We start from the raw sequence: 25,543 nt of genomic DNA, 5'->3' as shown, positions 1-25,543 counted from the left end.
AGGGCTTTAGACCCTATACTCACAGGTTCTATCCCTAGGGCTGGCAACCTGGATTTGTTGGTGTTACAGATGTACAGAGAAATGTTGTTCAGATGCCTGTTGTGGAGGGGATTTATTAGTGGTATGTACTCATTTGTGTTGTTAAAGTTGTACTGATGGCCACACAGTTCCAGAGGGCAGTGCCTGTGCTGCATGCTTATGAGGGTACCTAGCATCTCTGACAGGTGTGTAGATAAGCAGGGTCAAGGCCCCACTTCCTCTCCTCACTGGGTTGGCCCAAGAGGGAGCTAAGATGATCTCATGAAACATCTGCAATTTTATCTTGAAGAAAGTCCTGCATAACTTAACAATAGTTATCAAACCAACAGGGCTCCTTAAAAACCGAATAGGGTCAACAAATCCTTTCTGCAGATTTGTGCAATGTTCAGTTGTAGGTAGGATTACCATATAAAAAGGAGAATGCTCCTGAGAGGGAGTGTATCTGTATCAGTATCTACCAACTCACATTGTCTTAATTTGATGAAGTGAGTCTGTGCTCACGAAAGCTCATGCTCAAAACTTTTCTGTTAGTCTATAAGGTGCCACAAGACCCTTCGTTGCTGTTACAGATCCAGACTAACACCGCTACCCCTCTGATAATTGTCTTAATGTGTTACAGTATACATAAAACATTAAGACAACATGAGTTGGTAGATACTGATACTGATACTGATACACTCCCCACCAGGGGTGTCCTCTTTTTTGAAATGTCAAATACGGTAACCCTAGTAAGAATACATGTGTTTATTCATTTATTTACTACTCACTCACAAAGTCTGGCCCAAATCTCAAAAGAACAACTTGTGAGGTGTTGGCTCTATGGGATCTAAGGCCAAACCAAGATTCAGCCTGGAACCTGAACTTCGGCCAACTCCAGTCCAGATCTAGATCCAAACTCCTTAGCCCATATTGAATCGAAATAGATTACCATCTTTTTCAAAGACTGAAGGAAACAAGTGCTAAACTTTTTTCTGGGTTGCCTTTTAAAAGGCACAACATAAGCAGCTGAACAATAAGGACATGTTTGGGTAATAATATTACTTCATTCCTTTTATTTACATGAAATATGGTCCTTACGTGTCCTCCTTTTCTTTTTTGTTATTTTCCCAGCTACACACCTGGGTTTAAGTCTTAATCTTTCTATGGGAATAGATGCACTATTCAGAAAGATTTGATGCATATGTAACCGACTGGGCAGCACGTATGATGTCCTTTCCTTCCCACCATGCCCAGTCTATAGATCTTGTGAATCTGTTACACCTCTCATGTAGGGAACCTGGCTCTGTGGCTCAAACTGCAGTAATTTCTGCTTTCAGCTCTGGGGGATTAAAATGGGCAGTTTACACAAAGATCTCCCAGATCATCACATATATAAGCGCAATATGTGCATATGAAGCAGGAGTACTTTTAACTCTTAAGCAGACCATGACCCCAACAGCCTTATATTTCAAGATATGAAGGTGTCTTAAATGAAGTCCATGCAAAATGGCAGCAGACTGAGGATTCATATGATTGCTTCTGCTTCACAGCTGGAAGAAAGTGTTCAATAATCGCCCCTACCCCAACAGGACTGACAGCCATGATGGACCCAGGGACCAGGTATTGAGGGAGGAGGGGCTCAAGCAGAAAGGGCAAAACCAAGGGTAGTCAGCTCTTAGCAGCACCCAGAGCATGGCTTATTATCTCCCCCAGTCCCTGCCTCTGCACTCTGAGTAGCTGTGTGGAGCAGTGGAGTGATGCTCCTACAGTGTTTCAAAGGGGCAGGGAGCTCCAAGTCCCTTTGAAATGCTAGGCCCCTATGCATTGTCCCACTCCCCATCAACAGGCCTATTTCTCACACACACCATTTTTTGAAGGGTGAAGAATAGATTAGCCAGAAACAAACACATATGCTAGTATTATCTTTACCTGTACCTATTAAATGGTAACATTATTGAAATGTGAGAGTTACAAATAGCTAAGCAGACAGATCTTACTATTTTTCTATAATCGTACAATCTTAGAAATGAATTAAAACAGAAAGGGCATTTCTGTTTGCATTCGTTTTATGATATATGAAATACTCTCTGAGGTGGCTATTTGCTTTACATGGCAAGAGGAAAATTGCAAACTAAGGAACCACTTCTATGCATGCTCTATCATTAATAGTTGCTTATATCAAATGCTTTGGAGAATGCAAAACAGAAATCTTTCCTAATACACTAGATAAATAGGGAGAAAATGAATCCACAGTGAGGGAATGTTCCCTTCCACCCACTGCTGATGATCCATTTATAAAGGGTGAACACTGATGGACCTTGTTTCTTAACCAACAGATGCTATTCACAGGCATCTGAGAATTTTAATGTTTTTTTAACCTTCTAGAAATGAGACTGACAAATGAATACACTTACTCTCGTAGACTTTCAATAATTTTTTCCATTGCATCTTCCCAACAGTAAGCTTTAACTGACTGTATATTCTCAATTATTTCTGAGGTGATCACAAGTCTCTCATTTGTCTTTCCTGCCCTCCTGTCTCTGTGAAATAATAAGTAAATAATGGGCATTAAAAGATTAATAAATTAATTGGCAAAAATCAAATGTTACGAAGTAGGACTCAAATAACTGAAAGTGAGCCTTAATATATAAAATTCCTCACTACTCTACACATATGAAACACTGAAATTTTAATATTTACACATTCAATATTAATATATAAGATACCGAATGTCCACATTCTGATTAAGAGTAATATGGAGTTCACAAAGAACGCAGAATCATAGCTGATCTGCCATTTTATGGGACAAATTATGCTTATTTTATTCATTTGTGACAATCATATCAGTGGGAATGCCAGTGAATGTAAAGTTAGGCTTTGTGTATGTTCACAGTAGTATCTGTTTATCTTTAGAATTCAATTACATTTTAAAACATTGTTCATTAAGAAAAAGGTACTAAATTCAGCCTTGGATGAACTCCATTGTGTTCAAGGAGAAACCTCCATTCACTTTGGGTGAATGTGGTTCAACAAACTTTAAAGTAATTTTTTGTATTTTATTTCCTGCATTTTGGTGTGTATCCTTGCTCTCCCTGTCTCCTGTTCTTCCGACTCCCTCCATTTTCCTTCATTTTATTCATTTTTGAAGGGTCTAAAAAAAGTTGCTCTTTCTTTACAAGACAATGGCCATAAACACATTTACTCTATAAATACTGTACAGAGATTTAGAAACATGTGGGACCAAATTCTGTGCTTATTCACTCACAATGGAGCTCCATTGATTTCAGTCAGGAATATTCCTCATATGTGAAATAATCTTACAAGCTAATTACAAGACTACCAATTAATTATTCATCTATTAGCCTATTAACAAAACATCTATTAGCCTAGTAATGAAACAGATCAGGATTAGCTCAATAAATTTTTTTCTACTTTTTTCAACAGTAACATTTTTAAGTGAAAACCCTAAAGCTCATAAGCCAACATGCTTTGTGAAAAGATACATTTAGAATATCTTTTAAATTTTATCACCTGTACTTCATCATCATTTGTCCTAACCAGGCCTGGAAAAGGGCCACAACTATCAGAAAAGCAAAACCACAAAATGCTGACCACTCTAACATCTCCCATAGCAGTCCCATCAGTAGAATCACTTGTAAAGGTGCAATCCATACAAAATGAGCCAGTGCCAGCCCCTGCGAAAAAGTAAAAACAGGCAGACAATATGAAAGAGAGAGAGAAGTGAAACTATTGAGGTGATATATTCAACAATTTACACAAAGAATGGCAAAAGAATGTCTAGTAGTACAGAGCTGACCATTTATCGCCATTACTTGACCGCAGTCAAAGCAGTTCTAATGCTTCTAGAACTGTTTGAAGTATGGCAGTCACTCACTTTGATTTCTGTCTGTTCAGAATATAAGAGCTTAAATGAGCAGTCAGTTACATACCTCATCAAATTTGTTCAGATTGTTGGAAAGGAGACTAATGAGTTGTCCAATGCTTATTTTATCTAGGACTCTACTTGACAGTTTTAAGGTCTGCAAAATAAAATGAAGCAGCAGATGAGTGGTCTTGTCACTTACTTGAATAAAAGAGAATAAATAGAAATAAAAATACTAGTAATTAACAGCCAATGAAACTAACACAAATGTTTCATTTGTTATCCTTGCTACAGAGAAAAACACACACTAGATCCATTTTATTTATGCCACTAAAGTGTAATGTAATAATTTCATTACTTTGCAAATGTTGACTTTTGTCTACCTAGCTTTTACTCTGTTGCATATTTCTGTATGTAAGGTTGACTTGGCTACTTCTGTTTTTTGATAAGGTATGCAGAAGGCTTTCTGGAATAGATTAGGTGAGGAATATAACAGAACTTTCTGACATATGCCCTGAGATGTTCCAGGAATCCCAAACCGATGATTGATTGACACAATGCATGAGGAATGGGTTTTTACTAAACTAGGAGCTGTTGTGTTGCCTTAGACAAGACAATTTTTGACAAAATAGCAGCTATTTTGTTGAACAGCATGATTCAAATTGTTCAGATTTGCTCCACATCTTCACAAAGTAAAAACAACTGCACTGAAAATTCTATTCTTCATCAAACCAGTGGCTCACTTTGTTGAGGTGGTCAAGTGTATGAATATGTTTGGGGACTCTGAAAGCATAGACCCTAAGGCTCTCTCTATGCTAAAACTTTTGTTGGTATAACTTACATTGCTCAGAGGTGTGAGAAAAAAACACCCCTCTCAGCAATATAAGTTATTCTGACAGAAGCACCAGGGTGGACAGCCCTGTGATGGTGAGAGACATTCTCATGTTGACATAGCTACCACCACTCATTGGAGGTCGGTTAATGACGTTGAAGAGAGCTCTTTCCCATCAGCCTAGAGTGGCTACACAAGCAATCTTGTGTGCCACTGTAAATTCACTAGTGTAGATGTAGCCTAAGAGTACCACTGGGTGTGATCTGAAAAGTATATTCTCTCAGCTAGTTTTGACATTTTTTATCTAGAGATAATTGTTTCTACACTGTTATGATTATAATAGAGGATGTGGTCTTTTGTTATGTAAATGCATCATCATTAAAGCTGCCAAAATATAAGTGCGCACAAGATATTCTTTGTCAGAGGTAATTGTGAATAGATAAGGAAAATCATTAGGATATTGCAACAGGAATGAGGTATGACCTAAAATGCATCCTAGTACAATTCCTCTTCCATATACATACAGTTTGAACATTCGTTCAAAATCTGCCTTTTCTTAGATGGCAGCATGTGAAAAAATCATACATTTGGTTAAATACTGTTACCTTTGATAAAAAGCACACTCCTTTTGAGATGTTTCACATTCACAAAATGGCGCATATGAACATCTATCACTGCACATTTTTCAGAGGAAGGAAGAATCTTCCTTGACAAATAATTTTGGTTGTACCACCTTCTAAAAATATAATCATATATTGGCACCATTAAAAAGTCTGTATTTCCCAAATATTACTGCACATCCCTATTGAGATATCACAGGGGATTTCCTCAAACTTAATATAGGACATAACTGTGATGAATGTGTAATATCTGTAGGCAAATGTTTACCTTTTAATGGTAACCACAGAATGCTTCCAATTCTGTTCATCCACAGTATTAGTCTGAGCGCAGATATGAGCTACTATAACCGCGTCTACACGTGCACGATACTTCGAAGTAGCGGCACCAACTTCAAAATAGCGCCTGTCACGGCTACACGTGTTGGGCGCTATTTCAAAGTTAACATCGACGTTAGGCGGCGAGACGTCGAAGCTGCTAACCCCATGAGGGGATGGTAATAGCACCCTACTTCGACGTTCAATGTCGAAGTAGGGAACGTGTAGTCGTTGAGCGTCCTGCAACATTGAAATTGCGGGGTCCTCCATGGTGGCCATCAGCTGAGGGGTTGAGAGACGCTCTCTCCAGCCCCTGAGCTCAATGGTGGCCGCGTGGAGAGGCCCCTTAAAGCTCTCCGCCCCCTCCCTTCCTGTGCAGGAAGCTGAGAGAGCGTGCAGGCAGCACAAGTAACACGCGGCTAGCCTGCACGCTCCTCCACAGCCACCCACACCCCCACCCAATGCGATGGCCGACCAGAAGCCCCCCCAGCGCCCCCAGGGGACCCCCCCCAAGGGGAGCCAGGGCTCACAGCCCAGCAGCCAGGTGGGGAAGCGGCAGCGGGGCCCCTCCTGGGCGGAGGCCGAGCTTCGGGACCTGCTGGGGCTCTGGAGCGAGGAGAAGGTGCTCCAGGTAATGGGGAGCAAGAGGCAGAACGTGGATGCGTTCGCTCAGCTGGCCGAGGGCCTGGCTGCCCGGGGTCACCCTGCCCGCACTCCGGATCATGTACGCAGTAAAGTGAAGGAGCTGCGGCAGGGTTATGCCTGGGCCCGGGATGCGGCCGGCCGATCTGGGGCCGCCCCTGTCACTTGCCCCTTTTACAGGGAGCTCAGGGACATCCTGGGCCCCCAGCACACCTCCTCCCCTCTGGCCACTCTTGATACCTCGGCCGAGGAGCCCCAGCAGGCCGCGGAGGCGGAGTCCGCTCCGGAGGCAAGCCCCGTACCCCGGGGGCCCCCCCAGGAGCCCACCCCTGGGGCACTGGAGGAGGAGGAGGAGGAGAGGGACTCCTCCTCCAGTGATGCCAGCCTGCACATCATCCTCCCATCCAGGAGCTCCAGCCGGGCGTCCGCCCCCCGGTTGTCCCCCGACCGTGGGAGTGGACCATCAGGTATGTACCCCCCCGGTGCACACCCCCGGGGTTGAGGGGCGGGGGTAATAGATATGGTCAGGGCCCTCCACATGCCCAGATGACCATGGCTCCAGGGACAGCAGTGGCATGTCCCTCACAGGAGTGCATCAGCCCCTGCCCCTGCCCAGCACAACAGTGCCATGCCCCATCCCTGGGGCTGGGGGGAGCAGAACCTCTAGGGTCCCCCAGGGGGAGGGGGTGGGACACCTAGCAGCAGCAGCAGCAGCATGTGATGGAGTAGGGGGAGTGCAAATGCGAGGCTCAGGCTAGATATGAGAAACAAGCTGAATAGCTCCCAGTGGCTAAGGATGATCCTGGGGCTACAACTGGCAGGTTACACCTCTGCCCTGAACAAAGAGGAGGGAGGAGCCGAGCTGGGTTTGAATCGGGGGTGACAGTTGGAGGCTAGGAGAAGGGAGAGCTGGAAGGCAGCCAGCCTGAGGAGGGGGAAAGCTACACCCCAGAGGGGCACCCCTCGGGGTCTTCTCCCCAGGACGGGTTGGAAGGACCGTCTCTGACTGTTGTACTGTCGCTTCTGGGAGAAACTGGGCATCTGTTGCCTAATAGACCTCCTGTCATACCTGCTGAGTGAGTGAGAGTCACTCCTGCTAGCGGACGGGGTGCAGTGCAGGGGGACCCCTGAACCCCATCACAGCAGCATCTCCCGGGGACGGGGATGGGGAACCTGCAGCAGAGGGGTGGGGGGACAAGGGCCACGGCTCGGGGCCCACACTAAAGGCTGTCTCCACTCTTCTTCCCCCCGTTCTGTGTTCCGCAGCTGCACCATCGGAAGGACTGGAGAGCGCCGGCGAGGCGTCAGTGGTCCCGGAAAGCCCTCCGGGGCCATCACTCCAGGCCAGCCCCTCGGCGGAGCAACGACCGGCCCCACGGCGGGGAAGACGGCGGACACAGCACCACCACCCGCCGGCGACGGACCCCCAGCTGCTGGTACTGCACCGTTGGCAGCTGGACGTCGCCGAGCAGCGGCTGCGGGTGGAGGAACGCCGCCTCCACCTCCAGGAGCGGGCGCTGGCCTGGCGCCACGAGGCATGGGGGGCCTACAAGCGGACCCTCAACTGCATCGCGGACTCCCTGGCCCCCCAGGCCGCACCAGCCTCCGCAGCGCCTACCCTGCCTGCTCCACCCGCTGCTGCACCCGCTGCTCCAGCCGCTGCGCCGTCCGCCGTCGCACCACCACCCGCCACCGAGGGCCATTCCGCCGAGGGGGACCTGGGGCCAGCTGACACTTGCCGGCTGTATCTCCTGGTCCGCCCAGCCCCCAGCCAGCCCCGGCCAGGGCTATGGCCGAGGCGGGGATCCCAGCCGCCCACTCCCAGCGCTGGACTGTAGGGGCGTGGGGCCCAGGATGTGCCCCCCCCCTTTGTATATATTCCCCCCAGTTTATTGTTCTTTTCTTGTAAATAGTTTGTATCTGTGACCCATTACTTTGCTGATCCTTACCCCCTCATGTAAATAGTTCTCCCTTCCTTGTCTTCCCCTTTCATGTTATCCCGATTTTTATAATGTATATATATTTATCAGTTTGATTTCCCCTGTACATAGTTTGTCTTGTTCAGAATATTTATAATAATAATAATATTAGTATAAGAGTTGTAGTAAAGAAAATGTTTGAGTTGACAAACAACTGTCTGCTTTTATTTTTACAAGAAAAGTGGGGGGGGTGCTCTTGGGTGCTCTGTGGTGTGGGCGTAGGGGCAGGGAGTGTTGTGGAGGATGGGGGGGTGCAGTGGGGGGTCTGCCAGCGTTCACCCCGCGGCCTCATCGAAGTGGGCCCGCAGGGCCTCCCGGACCCGGGTCCCTTCGGGGTCCATCTGGCGACTGGGGGCAGCGGGTGGCTGCACATCGGCCCTGCCGGCCTCCACAGCCCAGCCGTGAAAGAAGGCCTCCCCCTTGCTCTCCACCAGGTTGTGTAGGGTGCTGCATGCACCCACAATCTGGGGGATGTTGGTGGGGCCCGCATCAAGGCGGATGAGGAGACACCTCCAGCGCCCTTTGAGGCGGCCAAATGTGCGCTCCACCACCTGGCGCGCGTGGTTCAGACGCTGGTTGAAGCGCTCCTGGCTGGCTGACAGATGGCCCGTGTACGGGTGCATGAGCCAGGGCCGGAGGGGGTATGCCGCATCTGTGATGACGCAGAGGGGCATGGTGGTGTCCCCCACAGGGATCTCCCACTGGGGGATGTAGGTCCCCGCCTCCAGCCGGCGGCACAGGCCTGAGTTCCGGAATACCCGGGCGTCGTGGGTGCTGCCAGGCCAGCCCACATAAATGTCCAGGAAATGGCCCCGGCTGTCCACCAAGGCCTGGAGGGCCACTGAGTGGTAGCCCTTCCTGTTTATGTAGCGTCCTCCACTCTGTTCCGGGGCATGGATGGGGATTGGGTCCCATCCAGAGCCCCGAAGCAATTGGGGAAGCCTAGGGTGGCAAAGCCCGCGATGGTGGCATCCGTGTCCCCCAGCCTCACGAGCCTGTGGAGGAGCAGGGCATTGATGGTGCGGACGACCTGTAGGGGAAGCACATGGGAGAGCACCAATGAGGGGTGTGCAGGGTGTGTGTGGCCCTCCCCTGCCAGGGCTGCCTCCCCCCCCCGTGGGTCCTCTTACCTCCATGAGGACAGCCCCGACGGTGGCCTTGCCGACGCCAAACTGCTGGCCCACGGACCAGTAGCTGTCTGGAGTGGCCAGCTTCCAGACAGTGATGCTGACCCGTTTCTCCACGCTTAGGGCACGCCGCATGGCGGTGTCCTGGTGCCTGAGTGCAGGGGTGAGCCAATGGCATAGCTCCAGAAATGTCTGCCGGCTCATCCGAAAGTTCTGGAGCCAGCAGTCGTCATCCCACTCTCCGAGCACCAGCCGCTCCCACCAGTCGGTGCTCGTAGGGTAGCTCCACAGCCGGCGGCGTGTACGGCAGGACGGGGGGCGGAGTGCTGCAGGGTTGGGGGTTGAGTCCTCTTCCCCTGCGGGCAGCTCCTCCTCTGTGGTAAGGAGGTGCTCAGCTGCCTCCTGCATGGCATCGAGCAGGGCGAGCACTGCTCCTACAGGGGCGGCTGGGTGGACCTCTGGCTGCTGCTGCTGCTGCTGCTGCTGCTGCTGCTGCTGCTGCTGGGGGTCCGTGACTGTGTCACTCGAGGTGTGTGTGCCTATGGCTCTGCAGACCGCGTGCTGTGCAGGCTGCGTGTGTCTGGGAGGGGCCCTTTAAGGGAGCGGCTAGCTGTTGCCCCAGAAGTGCTAGTCCGCCCTGTGACCCTGTCTGCAGCTGTTCCTGGCACCCTTATTTCGGTGTGTGCTACTTTGACATGTAGACGTTCCCTCGCAGCGCCTATTTTGATGTGGTGCTGCGCAACGTCGATGTTGAACGTCGACGTTGCCAGCCCTGGAGGACGTGTCGACGTTATTCATCGAAATAGCGTATTTCAATGTCTCTACATCGAAATAAGCTACTTCGATGTAGCTTTCATGTGTAGACGTAGCTTATAATGGAAACCTTCAAAATGAAGAGCCAATAAATAACTGGGACACAGGAAACTGCATTCTGTCAGGTATCTTTTCCTTGGACTTTATGTTCACTTCATTAATCAAACCTGATCCCTCCTACAGTTTATTGCTTAAATCTTCCCCTCCCCTGAAAATGTCCTTGTGCCAGGAGCAGATACTAAACACAGTATTTTTGCTTTCTTATTCATTCAAATAAAAGTGAAAAAAGCTACCTTTTTGTAAATTAAACTAAACATGGCTATTCTCATTTGCATTCCCATATGATGAAGGCCAAATATAGCAGGATGCAGAAGCAGTGTCCTCACTATAAAGAGAAGACATAAGCCTATGCCCAGATAGTAAGCTATGGATCGCTCATGGGAGTTGTTGGGATCATAGGATGCTATTATTCTTCCCAGTAAAAGAGGTTGCACAGCTTTGGTGACTTCCTGCAGGAGAAGACAAGAGAAAACATTTTTCATTATTTTTTCCAGAACAGACACATTTCAAGCTGCACCAACCATTCACTTGGATCATAAACAAGGATGCTTGATCTATTCCCAGTGCAAACTACAAGACACAATAACTATCCAGCACTTGATTCACCATTGCTTTGTTCTAGTATTAGGAGTTTTATGATGTTGTTATTCCACTGAAGTCAGCATGACATTGTTCTAATGCAATAGTGAAACCAGTCCTAGACTGTAAGAATACCTAATGTTCTTGAGATATGTAATTCATATTATAAGGCTTGAATCAGTTGTGTTTCTAGATTTACCCTTCTAGCTCATAGGGGAAAGATTTTATTCTCAATTACTCATAAAGAGAAGAAAAAGAGAAACAACATAAGCTATTAGTACATTTAGCCTTTTTTTTTTGTTAGTACTAGATAAATTCAGTTCAGGCATGCCTGCACCTTTTTCTAAGAGAGGTCCCAATTTTAGCCACCTGAACAACTGGGTTAAGGATTCAGAATTCCTGAATCCAGAATTATGTTAGATGCTGATTGTTCACTCTAACCACTGATACTGGTCTTCCTTGTGCATTACTGGACCAAATAAGGCACAGCAAGATTCATAATATGTCCTAAAGCAAATATAAACACAATACCAACAGCAAAAAAAGGATGAAACATAAAGAAAGGATAGGAAAAAATGATGAAAAAGCATAAAATGCAAATACTCTGTGATAGCCTATGTAGATATTCATAGGGCACTGTATCTCAAGCCTAAGATTCCCTTTTCATCTCTCCTTATTCCTCATTATTGCTATCACTAAATCCTGCTGGTGTTTGCTCTGTGCCATCAGAATAGGTTTATTTATCCTCACTTTCTCTGTCCAGGCTCTGCTCAGTTTTGTTTACTCCATCTTCTTACTTTCCGCACACACTACCTCAAACCCCATCCAAAATGCAGATGCAAATATCACCTGAGCTCCTTCCTATGATTTTCTCTTTTACATTCTGCGTAAATTACAGAAGGGTTGTGATATCTGAATGCGCTCAGTTGTTTATATGTTACTGCTAAGAATTCTGTGGCTGTGGCACACTAGCCCCTCCCCTCGGAGGGGCTGTGGTAATGTGGCATGTCAGAATATGCCAATGAGGCACTGATATGAATATGCAGCACTTCATTAGCATAATGGAAGCCATGCACACTTCGAAACGGCTGGTTTCAAAATACATGCCACCCATGTAGCCAGGAGGCTTTTCAAATCGGACCCCTGATTTTGGAAGCCTCTTCTTCCCAAAATCAGATGGGAACAAGGGGCTTTTGAAATCAGCAGGTCATTTCAAAAGGCCTCCTGGCTACACGGGCAGCATGCGTTTCAAAACCATCAGTTTCGAAGCACATGCTGCTGCCATTATGCTAATGGAGCACTGCATATTCCTGGTAGCACCTCATTAGCATATCCCAAAGTGCCACATCACTATAGCCCCTCTGAAAGGGGCTATGGTGGCAACAGCGTGTGTGTCTGAGTGTGCCCTCTTTCTTTTCCCATCACATTTCTGTTTCTCTTCTAGCAAAGAGAGTAAAAGTGTCAAATATGAAACAACTAGATAGTTGCACAACTCTCTTTGTACAGATGTGTGATAAACTGTAGATGTTCCTAAGCAGTGCTCTCAAGCTACTGATGCCAGAGAAAGTCACCAGACAGGAAGACAGAAAGACATGAGCTAGCGAATCTCAGCTGTAATTCAAGGTTTTAATGGACAAATAGGTCAGTACTTTCCCCTCTGATTTTTCTTTCCCTCTCTACACTACCTAAATTCCTACTGAATATCATGACAATAGCATTACCAACAGCTTTTATGTCATGTGCTACAATTTCATCTGAATAGAAAAATTAGTTGATTGTTTCAACACAGGAAATGAAAATTTATATGCTGAATAGACCATCTGTGTTAAATACTACCTTTATTGGATTAAATATAATTGTGTCAACATAAATACTACAAATGTGAGTCCTGGGCTGACAAAGCAGATAGTGTCCTTAGTAGGCAGAAAGGAGAGTATTTATGGAACACACACACACACACACACACAGTCTTAGACAGCTGAATTAAGACTATCTGCACCTCTGAGCAGCAAATCACTACTTAATAGATCTCTTAAAAACTCAGAACAATCACCTTGCAAGGACACAGGCAGCGCTTGCTTTCACACTCCATACCATTCCAATGTAAGCTTTGTACGTCTGTCTTAAGCAGCACGTGCTCTGGTATTTACAATTTATTCCATTTTATGCCTCAGTGGAAATACCATGCTCTGCTACTGTGTTTGTTGTATATATAGAGATATCCAATGTTTTCAGCTAATTGCAGCAAGGTGATTTACAGTTTTATAGGAACACACAAAGAAGAATGACTGGCCATGTGCCACATCATTTGCTATATCATGTTGGCAGGGAAGGTGGGAAAGAATTTATACTGGTTTTCCAAGAGAGATCATATATGAGAAACTGATATTTAATACACACAGAGAAAGGTAAATTTGGGTATTTTGTCATTATTGTTCTGTCCTGTAATGCTGACAAGTTAATAGCTAACAAACATTAACTTAACCATCAACTAACTAGAATGTCTTGCCTACCTTGGTATGAGATACGCGAACCTGTGTGGTAGCACTGTTTTTCAATGAGACTATTTAAAAGAATATTCACCTTCTGAGTCACTCTGTGTTCTGCAGACATTAATTATAGAAATATAGTGCTGAAGGTAAACCAAATATTTCATCAAGTCTATCCTGCCACATTTTAGGGAGGGCCGCATAAACCTAGGCCATCTCTGATGGATTTGTCCAAACTGTTCTTAAAAACTTTCAGTGGTGAAGCTCCTAGAAATTTCAATGGGAGCAGGACTTGAAAAGAAAATGAATAGCTTTGGCAAAGGATTTCCATCTTAGTGCTTCCATGAAAACCAAGATCTTTGTTTTGTATTTGTCATGAAAGGCACAGAATTTGCCTCCAGTGTGCTGTGTTTCACACTCATGCTTCATCTGATGGTCGATGGTTTCATAAGCAAATGGGAATGTGGAGAATACATATAATCAAGCTGTGAGTCAACTTTGAAAGTCCAGTGCTGTTCTTTCAACACCTACTTTCAAATTCTGCTTCATTGAAAAGGTTTCCATGGGGAAATGACCTTTCACATAGCCCCAGTTCCACCCTCACCTTGCAAATACAGACATAGTCTCTTTCCAGTTTTGAAGTGTAAGGATATGTCTACTTAGCAGCCTTATTTTGAAATAAGCTACTTCTGTAAAGCTATTCCGGAATATTTTATTTCGAAATAATGCTGCTACACAGAAAAATGTATTTTGAAGTAGCACTTAGCTATTTCAAAATACAGCATCTACACACATAAATCCTATTTCAAAATAGAGCGATTGGATGCATCTATTGCAAACAGCACCTATTTCAAAATAACCATGTTGGAATAGGCACTATTCCTTGTAGAATGAGGTTTAACAATTTTGAAATAAGCTATTTCAAAATTATTTCAAAATACTGGTTACATTGTGTAGATGCTAGAATAGTTATTTTGAAATAACTTTGCTGTGTCCTAAAACTCCCCCTCCTCTACGACCACCAAATATGTAAATACACACACACACACACACACACACACACACACACACACACACACACTCACCAATAGTTGAATCAGATTTGTTTCCCAGAAGCTTAAGTTCACTGGAGACTGGGCTACAGGACTGCGGCCACTTACTTATTTTTCATTTGGAAGAAGAATTAAATATGGGACATTGTCTAATTGTGTATATTTACAATTAGCATGCAGATATAACAACCTGGACTGAGAAAGTTCCACATGACTATACTACACAATTTTACAGGGTTTCTGTTTGTCTTCCCTGGGGCTCCAGTGGGAATTGTGTTCATGAGATTTTAACTAAGATACTCATACTCTGGTCCTACCCCAATGCTAATGGTCAGTCTTCATTTTTCAGCATTTTAAGATGTACCTTTTTGCCTCTGTCAGGTAGCTAGTTAATAATTCATTTAATATATTCAGCGCTGGTTTTGTCTACTGTGTAAAACTCTAACATAATGTGTGGAATACAGAGCTTTAATATATTGGAACAGACAATGTCAGTTCATGCTACTTTATCACTGTTAATTTTTTTATGCAGAAAAAATGGGGTCCAGAACGTTAGACTGAATATTTGTGTGTAGATTTAATTTCCTTCGTGTTTATGAGTTTGAACAGACTCTTACAGACTCATTGGTACACACCAGCAAACCTTGAATTGGATATATGTTACACAGGGCACTCTGAATAGACAGATTTTCTGTATTTCCTTTTCCCATCATTGCTGATTACGAGGTATTTTGTATAAACAGAAATTATTCTTTCCTGATCAGTCTTCAACTCTACCATGAAACCTCTAGGGGTTCCATGCCAGTTCCAAGCTGGGATAAAGGAGAGGGTTGGTCAGATGAGTGACAATGTGCTGACCGTGAAACAACAATACAAATGAAATCTGATGCCAGTACAACTAAATGATAAAAGGTGCCAGCTTGGATGTCACCCAGATAAACAAGGTTTGCAACACCTATCAAGTGATCAGAGTTGAGTCAACAAGTTGGCTACCGAAAGGAAATTACAACTAACACATATACTATCAATTGGAATGTGGAACATCCTTATACTGTGGGCAATTGGTAAATTAGAGCTGCTTCAGAAGAAGGCAGAGAGATATCGATGCAATATACTTGGACTGGTGGAGATGCGTTGGACAACATCATGAGAGATATGTGGTTGTGAAGTAATTTGGTGAGGGAATGAAATGAAGCATGAGACAGAAGTCAGATTCCTTCTTAGCAAAAGAGCTAGAGGAGCATGAATGCAGGAATGATGGTAGTCAGATTCGAAGCAAAACCATTCAACATCTCAGTCATTCAGGTGCATGCACCCACATCGGACAGTATGGAGGAAGAGATTGAGCTATTCTATAAAGACTTGACAAAGACGCTGGCTGAGATACTGAAGAGAGACGTGTTGATCATCAGAGGAGATTGGAACCCAAAGGTCAGAACAGATAACGAAGGCTGGGAGAGAGTCATGGGAAGGTTTGGATATGGAGAAAGAAACAAACAAAGCAAGGAACTACTAGAGTTTGTTACAGCACACGAGATGGTGATCTGCAATGTGAGATTCCAACAAGAGGACTGTAGAAAGTGGACATGGCCATCAAATGACGGGAAGTCCAAGAACATAATAGATATGATTGTGATAAGAAGAAGAGAGGTAACGTCAGTACAGCAGTGCCAAACTTTCCAAAGAGTGGATATAGACTCGAACCACAGTCTAGTGATCGCAAATATCAAGATGAAACTCAAGAGAAAGTGTAAGACACAGTTTAAGAAAAGAAGAGATGTGCCAAAGCTAGGCGAGTAAGAAATAGGGAATGAGTAAAGAGCAGCACTCACAGAGAAGATTAGGAATGCAGGCACAGAGAAAGAACAAAATAAGAGAATTGCGGGATAGCCACAGTTAGAGAAGAGGCAGTTGAGCAGACTATTCTGGAAGGAGAAAAGACCAATAAGAAGTGGATTAAGCAGGAAACACTGAAGATGGTACAAGAGAAGAGAGTGCTGAAGATCAAAAGGGATGTTTCTGAGAGGGCAGAGCAGCAATATAGGGTGAAATGCAATGAGGTAAGGAAAGTGGCCAGAAAGGATAAGGAGAAATGGTTAGAGGCGCAGTGTGAAGATACAGAGGTATGACAGCTAATGTAAGATCAGGGAGGTGTATAAAATGATTAGGAATATTAAAAGAAAGTGGCAGCTGAAGCAGGTGGCAATCAGAGACGAGAACAAAGAGGTGCTCATGAACAAGGAGAAGATTGTGCAGCAATAGATGAGATATTGCACCAATCTATACAAAGCACACTTGGACCCGAGTGTCTCAGAGAGACTGATCAAAGAACTAAAAGAGGTATCTCTGCTGAGCATCAAAAGCCAGACTGATATTTTGAAGGAGGAAGTAAAAAGAGCAGTGAAATGAGTGAAGAACAAGAGCCCTGGAAATGATAAGATCATGGGAGAAATTATTAAATATTGCAGAGAAAATATGATTCAAGAAATTCACCGACTGTGTAATACAGCATGGAAAAAAGGGAAGGCACCTAAGGAATGGAAAAGATCTATGCTGATGACAATATACAGAAAGAAAGTGCATTGGAATGAAAGAACTACAGAATGATTGCCCTAATGAGTCATCTATGCAAGGTGCTGATAACGATACTGACAGAGAGACTAAGAATGAAGATAGAAGAACATCTAGTGGATGAGCAAGTGGGGTTCAGGAAAGTTAGAAGTACCATACAGCAGATATTGGCACTAATTGTCTAGGGAGGTTGAGGAATCTCCATCTCTGGAGATATTTAAGAACAGATTAGATAAATGTCTATCAGGGATGGCCTAGACAGTACTTGGTCCTGCCATGAGGGCGGGGGGCTGGACTCGATGACCTCTCAAGGTCCCTTCCAGTCCTAGTATTCTATGATACTATGTTTCTATGATTCTAAAATTGATAGTGGAGAAAGCTCAAGGAAAGAACAAAAACATCTACAATTGCTTCCTTGATTTTCAGAAGGCATTTGACTGTGTAGATCAGAAGTGACTTGGGCAGTACTGGAGTCATATGGAGTGGATAGCAGACTGATACAGTTTTTGAAGGATATCAATGACAATGCAGAGGCAACGGTGAGAACGTGCAGAGAGTTGGAAAGCTGGCTTACAACAAGTAGAGGTATGAAACAAGGATATCAGACACTGCTGAGTATCTTCATCATGCATCTAGTGAGAGTGATGGACAAGATCAAGGAAGAGGTAGAAGGGATATCTGTGCATGGGATAAGAATTAACAATGTGAGTTTCATAGATTATATAATTATCATTGAGGAAGATGAAAAGAAGCTAGCGAAAACGGTACAGGTGCTAAATGAGGAAGAGAAGCAGTACAGACTGATTATGAACATTGATAAAACAAAACCAAGGGTATTTGGAGATAAGGAAATAGGAAGGAATAACAGTGTGTATGGGATTGAACTAGAGAACGTAGAGAAGTTCACATACCTGGGGAGCAAAATAACATATGATCTAGACTGTAAGAGGAAAATAGTGACCAGAATAGCAAAAGCAAGAGTGAGTTTGAAGGTGATGGATAAGATCTGAAAAAGTGAAGAGATTAGCTTAGGAATGAAGCCGAGTACCTTGAAAACATGGGTATTCAGCAGCATACCATGTGGATGTGAGACATGGGTATTAATGAAAGAATTGAAGAGAAGAAGATTGGTGTTCAAGAGGAGTTGTTATAGAAAGATCCTAAGAATAGGATGGATGCAGAAGGTCACCAACAAGGACCTATACAGGAAGAAACATCCAAAAGAGTACCTACTGCAGAAAGTTATACAGAACAAGTTACAGCTAGTTGGTCATATATGCAGAATGAACGGTGAATGAAAAATCAGGCCCCTGGTATTTGGCATAATGGACAGTTTGAATAGGCTAGGCAGAGAATGGGTAAAACATTCCATTGTTTTTGTTTTATCGATGTTCATAATCAGTCCGTACCTCTTCCCTTCCGCATTTAGTACCTGTGTCATTTTCACTAGCTTCTCCTCAGAGAGGAGAATTCATAAATGACATAGTAGATTGGTGTGATGCCATTCTACAGATTGGGTAAATTATATAGTAGGTTGGTACAGAACTAGTCTACAGAAACTAAGTCACTATGCACTGGACAAGGAAAGATGGAAGGAAACAGTGAGAGAGGCATTGGACACCAATGGGCACTGAGCCAATGGTTGTCTATGATGATGATGAATAAGTCTTCAAAGCTAATGCTCCTGCTGCTCAATGATATTACAGTTCAGTGCTTGTGACACAAAAATATTTTCTTGTGGATGAATTATGTGGTCACAAATACCCACACAAACCTCTCAAAGATTCAGGGTTTAAAGACAGCTCCCTGCCCCAGCTTCATTCCCACACCAAGAAACTCTTCCTCACTGCCTGAAAAATAAGCCAATAGTATGTTAGGAACCCTTAGAAAAGGGATAGATAATAAGCCACTAAAAATCATAATCCACTACATAAATGTATGGCACACCCACATTTTGAAAACTGTGCAGTTCTGGCTGCCCAAACTCAAAAATAGGAATTCAGCATTGTAAAAGGTAGAAAGAAGGGCAACAAAAATGACTGGGGCACAGGAAATCTTAGGATTAAAAAAGGGTGTGATTGTTCAATGTGGAAAAGGGATGAGTGGGGAGGAACATGATAGAGGTCTATGAAATCATGAACGGTGTGGAGAAAGTGAATAAGTGAGTTTTCTTTCCCATTTCACATAACACAAGAACCAGAATAGGTTTAAAACAAACAAAAGGAAGTATTTTTTTCATAAAATTCACAGTCAACCTGTGATATTTGTTGCCAGTGGATGTTGTAAAGGCCAAGACTATGGGTATGTCTACATTTACCAAGTTGAAGGGTCAGTCTCCTGGAGTTTGATTTCACATGTCTGGTAAAGACACACAAAATCAATCTCTCTGGAGTCCACAGTTGACCCTTGTACTCCTGCTTTCACAAAGAATAATGGAGGTTGATTCGAGAAATGCTCTTATCAACCTCCCTCAGTTAGGACAGACCTTACAGTCAACTGCAGATATGTCAATTCTAGCTATGCAGTTGCTGTAGCTCGAATTGCATATCTGCAATTGACTGAAAGGTCTAGTGTAGACCAAGTCTAAAACTGGGTTCAAAAAAGAATTAGATACATTCATGGAGGGTAGGTCCATCAATGTCTATTGACCAAGATAGTGAGGCATGCAACCCCAAGCTCTGAGTTCCTAAGCCCCTGACTGTCAGATGCTGGCTCAGGCTAAATGAGGATGGAACATTTGATATCTTTCCTGTTTGGTTCATCTGGCATTGGCCACTGTCAGAAGATAGCGTAATGGACTAGACAGATTATTGGTCTGAGCCAGAATGCCGATTTTTATTTTCTTTTGAACCTGGCTGGTCCCCTTTTGCACACCCCATATCAATCCCCTATTGACCTCTGAAAGAGTTAATAACTAGAAGTAACCCAAGCAAGCTGATAAAACTCCATGCATGCATTTGGGGATTATGATGATTTTGTGGTGGGAAAAAGTGAGATGAGGTTAGTGTGAATTTTAATCTTGCCAGAATTGGCAATTTCCTTTATTTTTAGTGATTATACACAGAAGAAATGTATTTGATCACACAGCCTCCCCACCACCACAAGCCTCCACATGCCCTTGAAAAGTAAAAAAGAGATAGCCATATTAGTCTGTATCCTAACAAAACAAAAAAGCAATCATGTTGCAGTGTAAAGACTAAGAAATAAATTAATAACTAATAATAATTGTGTTTGTCTTTAAAGTGCTACGTGCCCTTGAAAAGCAACTAGAGTGAAGCAGAATCCAATGGAGGCTACTGGGTGCAGATACAGTATACCCTCCAAGCAGATAAGCAGCCACAATCTGCACTAGATATATTGTCTCAGTAGGCCAAGTGAGGCAGAGTAAAATGTACAGGTGAAAAAGTAATAGAAAAGTACAATAAGGCCTGAATCCAAGACCAACATGTGCAACATCAACATGTAAATGAGTAGCCCCATGGAATAACTTAACTTAATGACACCAGCCTGAATTTGCGTGCATGCATACAATCAACTAAAACATATGCACTTCTATTTCTTTTAGTACACAGGCCTACTGACGTGGAGGTATAAAGTCCTGGAGAGTCAAAGGGGCCCAAAGCTCCCAGCCACCACTGCCACTGCTACCACAGAAACAGTAGCAGCTGAAGCCCTGAACTTCCTTGAATTGATGCTTCTTTTCCTTCACTGTTCTATTCCCTCCCTTGTTTCCTCATCTGCATTATTATTATGCATTTATATATTCCAGTAGCACCTTCTCCAGTAAAGAATCTGGATCCCAATGTGCTAGGCACTAGACAGATAAACAAAAAAGGTGGTCCCAGTCTCAGACAGCTAACTGTCAAATTTAGTCTTTACCTGTCTGTGCACACAAAGGCCACATCTACACTGCCCCTCCCTTTCGACAGGGGCATGCAAACGTGGCCAAGCAAAAATAAGGTACTGATTTGCATACTCAGCACCTCATTTGCATAATAGTGGCCACTTGCCATTCTGGAAGTGCTGTTTTCAAAAGCCAAAACAGCTGTGTAAACAGGGTTCCTTCGAAAGGAAGACCCCCTTTTGAAAGCATCCTTCTTCCTGAAAAAAATTAGTCAAAAAGCTAACTTAAAAGGGTAAGCAAGTTTTCACCTGAAACAGAAGAGTACTTTGGGAATGCACAGTTTCCACAGGCAGCTCTAAATCACCATCCTCTCCTACCCTCCATTCAGGAAGTAAACACAAAGCCAAGTGCATACTTTTCTCCAACAAGATCCTTAATGGGGTCACTTCTGGCTATAGACTCTATAATTTGGAGGAACCCTGAGGCTCTTCTAAATTATGCCAGGCAACCAAGGACTATTTCAGATACTAACCTACTGAAAGGTGGCTTAGGAGACACCTTTCCCACACATCTTTCCTCATCTGTGCTCTTGAAGATCAAACCCAATCTCTGTCTCTCCAGAAATTCTCTTTCTAGCTATAGTTAGGAAAACAGAGATTTTGCAGTTAGAGAAGTTTGATAAGCTGTTTTTTAAAATGAAGAATAGCCCTCTAACTTTACATTCTTAAATTAAAAATTCCATTAAAGCGATTACTCAGCATCAAGTCTTTTCTTTGAAAAATGTAGCCCATTATGCCAGAACTCTTAAAACACTAACCTACATATGACTGATATGAATGGTCTCAAATGTCCATAGAATGCTGCTGTGCACAAGGAGGGTTACCCTTAACTTATAAGAATATATGCAGCTGGGTGTAATTTTTTTTAAACAAAACGTCGTGGTCATTGAATAGTTTTTGCAAAGGAACAAGCAGGATTAACCAATAGAGATACGTGATCAATACTTATTCTCCAGATTAAAACAGAATGCCATACCAAAATATAGGTTTTACAATTTCCCACTTCTTCGTTTTCGTAATAAGCACACTTGGAAATTGCGTGGGTACTTCCACATGCCCGTGGTTACACTGCTTGCCAGTGCTTCGAAGTTAGCAACTTCAAAGTTCGTGCGGCGGGAATTATGCTAATTAGGTGCTGCATATGCAGCGCAACACCCCATTGCTGTTCCCTGCTCGGGCTCATTTACATGCCCCCTTCGAAGGAGGGGGCTAATGTAGACAAGTCCCTAATGTAAAAAGCTTATATCAGTCTCATATTCATGTAATCAGAAACCATCATCTATGGCCTTTTACCATTATAGGCATCATTGGGTCAAATATTGCTCTCTGGTGTATTAGCAGAAATACAAAAGAATATCCAATAATGCCAATATAGTCTTTGCAGGCTACACCAGTGTAACAGAAAGAAGAGCGTTATTCTTTTTTTTTCTTTTTATATACTAATCACTACTGCAACAGCAGCAGTACACCCATTGCCTTTGTTTGATCACAATGCCTCCCTGACCTCATCCACAATGTACAAAACTGATTGTTGTCTAGAGTTTAGTTAAAATAATATGCTGATTATATTAGTTAAACACCCTTGGATGGAAGATGCTCATGTTATCAATATGAAATAAATTTTTGCATGCTAAGACTATCTTTCAGAACTTAATTTCAAAAGACATTACAGAACTTTACTACTTTATAGGCTGCACATTAAAACCAGGGTCCTGATACATTTTGAGTTCAAAGTACCAAGAACCAATTGTGACACTCCACAAGCTATATATACTCTGCCTTCCCAGTATTTGAAGCATTTGTGCCCTTGTGACATTTACACTCAATGTCACAAAGAAAATGCAAGTTTTAGTATGATTCCTCAATAATTTAGCAATTACCAGGATTGAACCAATATTCACAGTTTACTCAAAACGAGACTAAATCTTACCCCTAAATATAATATTATTCCATAGAACATAAATTTCCAGAAAAAACACTGTCGAAGAGCGTTAATAAGTTTGGGTCTTTTCTTTGACGTTGCCAACTCCCTGTCCCATTCTCTGGAAAGGAATGAAAAAACAAGACCATTAAGTTGTATGAGCAAACATGTGAATCTACAGCTCTAACATAGTTCAAGTCACTCAAGTATATCCAAGGAGATTTAGCTAAGGTGGCTGATGAAACAAAGCCTTGCAAGGACCCCAAAGATCTGACCCTCATTGATTTGATAGCTCAATAAAAGTTCAAATCTAGTTCACCCACATATTTGGCAGATTTATATGCTCAGCCATACATCAATCTTGAGGGAGTTAATTCAGGAAAAGGTCGCATTGTATGTTTTAAAGGAACCTGCTCTGCTTCTTAAGACCAATACACAAATAGTAGACAAATAAAAGTTTTGGAGTTCCTCCAGACTCTAGCAAGAAGAAAACAAGAGAAGCTATTCTGAAAAGTGACTTTTAAAAATTGGGCTGCATTAGTTTTTGTCACCACTAAAGAGACGTTTGGATGGTAGCCTTGTCGTGTACAGTACATTTTCTGTCAGAAGAGACAAGTTTACTATTTATATGAATTATGTATTTGATAACTTTGTAAAATGATTCTTTTACTTTCTAGCAACTACATAAAGGTATAGTGAATTCAAATGGAAAAGTTAAGGAACTGGATACTTCCTGTAGAAATTGTACCTTGTATTAATATTTATTAAGAATCACCAGGGTGCTCAGTGCAGCACCAAATGGCAGAAAATAGTGATTAGTGACTGTTGGGTGCCCAATAAAGACACGGGTCCTGATTTTCAGCAGACAGATGTTGGCACTATGTTACTTTTGACAGTTGAGCCCCACCCCCACTAGATTTTTAATATAAATGGACAGACTTTGCAATGCAAATATAATCTGTACTAGAAGATGGGGAAAGATACCCTAGAGTGGCTTTTGGAGTATGTACAAGAGCTCATAAGTTACTCCCAGGTCGATGGGAGTTACGACCCTATCCTTAGAGGGCCTGGGCCTTAAAGCCCTATGTTAGCTTCTTATTGAAGCCACTTTCTCACAAACATTGCAAGGGTGAAACTGATTCCTAGTCCAACACAACACCAATAGGCTACTTGAGAGCCAATCAATGTTCAACACTCTCATTTGATGAAACAGGAATTCCATGGGTGGAAGGCCTGTAGCATAGGCCTCCCATAGGTGCTAGCACTGGTAGATTTGACATGAACATTTTAAGATAGGATTTTAACAAAGAGGAGGTAGTTGTTTGTTATGTTAGAAGGGGAGAAGGATTTTCAGGGGTAAGTTAAAGCATGAAAGAGATCACAAAGATGAGACTGGGGGAAGAATATAATGAGAACAATGAGAAAGGCATTGTCAGAGCAGAGATATGTACAGGGATGGAGTAATACAAAGGCCTGGAAAGAAAGAATGAGATGCCTGAACAGGATACAGCAGGTCAGTGGACTTTTAGCTGTGGTAGCAAGCGGAAGAGGGCAAGATGGCAATTAGGAAGACCAAGGCAAAGAAGGCTGCCTGAGATGTAAAGGACAGAATGGAATATTTTTGTACAGTATAGAACAAAAAACAATCAGCAAGATTTGGTGATGACTTGGCTATGGCAGCAGGGCAGGAGGAAGACAGTTGAGTGATTTAACTGACATTAAGGTTGTAAGACTAGTAACAGACATAAAGTGACCCATTTTTTTTGGAAGACACTACAAAGCTTCAGAATTTTCAGAATTAAATCATATTCCATTTACCGTCAGAAATCTGACCAGATCTTAAAAGCATCTGAAAACCCTACTGTACCACTTTTTTTGGTGTTGAGTTTCAATAGATTAATTAAGTGAACTAATCCGAACTCCATCATTTCTATCTCACTCTTTCAAACCAAGTTGTTCCCTTCAGATCAAGAAATAATTCTAACAAAATATATACTTCATCATACCTTTCTAATTTTTCGGAAAGATTATCTGCAGAATCCGCAGAGGGGATCTGATATATGTCTGATAGTTCCAGTCGTTGTTTGTAACCCTTCTTCAGAATTGGTTTTGTCCATCTGAGCAGAAGGAAAATCAGGTTCCAAGGTTAATTCCGCAGTTTGTTTAACTATTAAAGCACAGTCCAGCAGCTTTTGAAAGGAGATGTGCTTCCTGATCTGAGAGCGAAAGAGGGCTTCCAGAAGAAGATCCGCATTCTTTTGATTTTGGATCGAAAGAGCACATTTTGGCCGTTTCTACACATGCATGCTAATAAACAGCCCAAAATATGCCAATGAGGCACAGATGTAAATTCCCAATGCCTCATTAGCATAGGGTCACATGATTTGGAGTCTGGAAGAAGTGCTTCTGGACTCTAAAACAGCGTGTAGAAGCATGGCCCCGGGGGGGGGGGGTCTTCCAGAAGCAAGTCCTCCTTCTGGAGGCCCCTTTTTCCCTAAGAGCTTCTTCCAGACTCCAAATCATGTGACCCTATGCTGATGAGGTGCCAGGAATTTACATCCATGACTCATTAGCATATTTTGGGCCATTTATTAGCATGCTACTTTCGGAGGAAGTGGCATGTGTAGAAACAGCCTTTGTGTGTTCTTTCAAAAAAAAGCCTGATTTTCCAAAAGACCTTGCTAGTGTAGATGCAGCCAATCTGAAATGCCTGCTACTCTCCACATGCTTTATAGTGCA

At 43.2% G+C, this 25,543-nt stretch overlaps 1 protein-coding gene across 1 annotated transcript in view; it reads right to left on the bottom strand.

The window, feature by feature from the left end:
* Positions 1 to 25,543, bottom strand: part of CFTR (CF transmembrane conductance regulator) — a 164,300-nt gene that overhangs the window by 123,382 nt on the left and 15,375 nt on the right. Inside the window, exons 2-7 of the mRNA XM_075005183.1 lie at positions 24,811 to 24,921; positions 22,814 to 22,925; positions 10,523 to 10,738; positions 3,969 to 4,058; positions 3,550 to 3,713; positions 2,433 to 2,558 (exon numbers count right to left, since the gene is read on the bottom strand). Of these exons, the coding sequence (XP_074861284.1) occupies positions 2,433 to 2,558; positions 3,550 to 3,713; positions 3,969 to 4,058; positions 10,523 to 10,738; positions 22,814 to 22,925; positions 24,811 to 24,921 (819 nt within the window). The remainder of the gene's footprint in view (positions 1 to 2,432; positions 2,559 to 3,549; positions 3,714 to 3,968; positions 4,059 to 10,522; positions 10,739 to 22,813; positions 22,926 to 24,810; positions 24,922 to 25,543) is intronic.

The sequence above is a fragment of the Carettochelys insculpta genome, chromosome 1 (assembly GCF_033958435.1).
Source record: "Carettochelys insculpta isolate YL-2023 chromosome 1, ASM3395843v1, whole genome shotgun sequence".
In the NCBI taxonomy this organism is placed as follows: domain Eukaryota; kingdom Metazoa; phylum Chordata; order Testudines; family Carettochelyidae; genus Carettochelys; species Carettochelys insculpta.
Note: the sequence above shows the minus strand (reverse complement) of the source record. Positions and strands in the feature narration are given on the sequence as shown.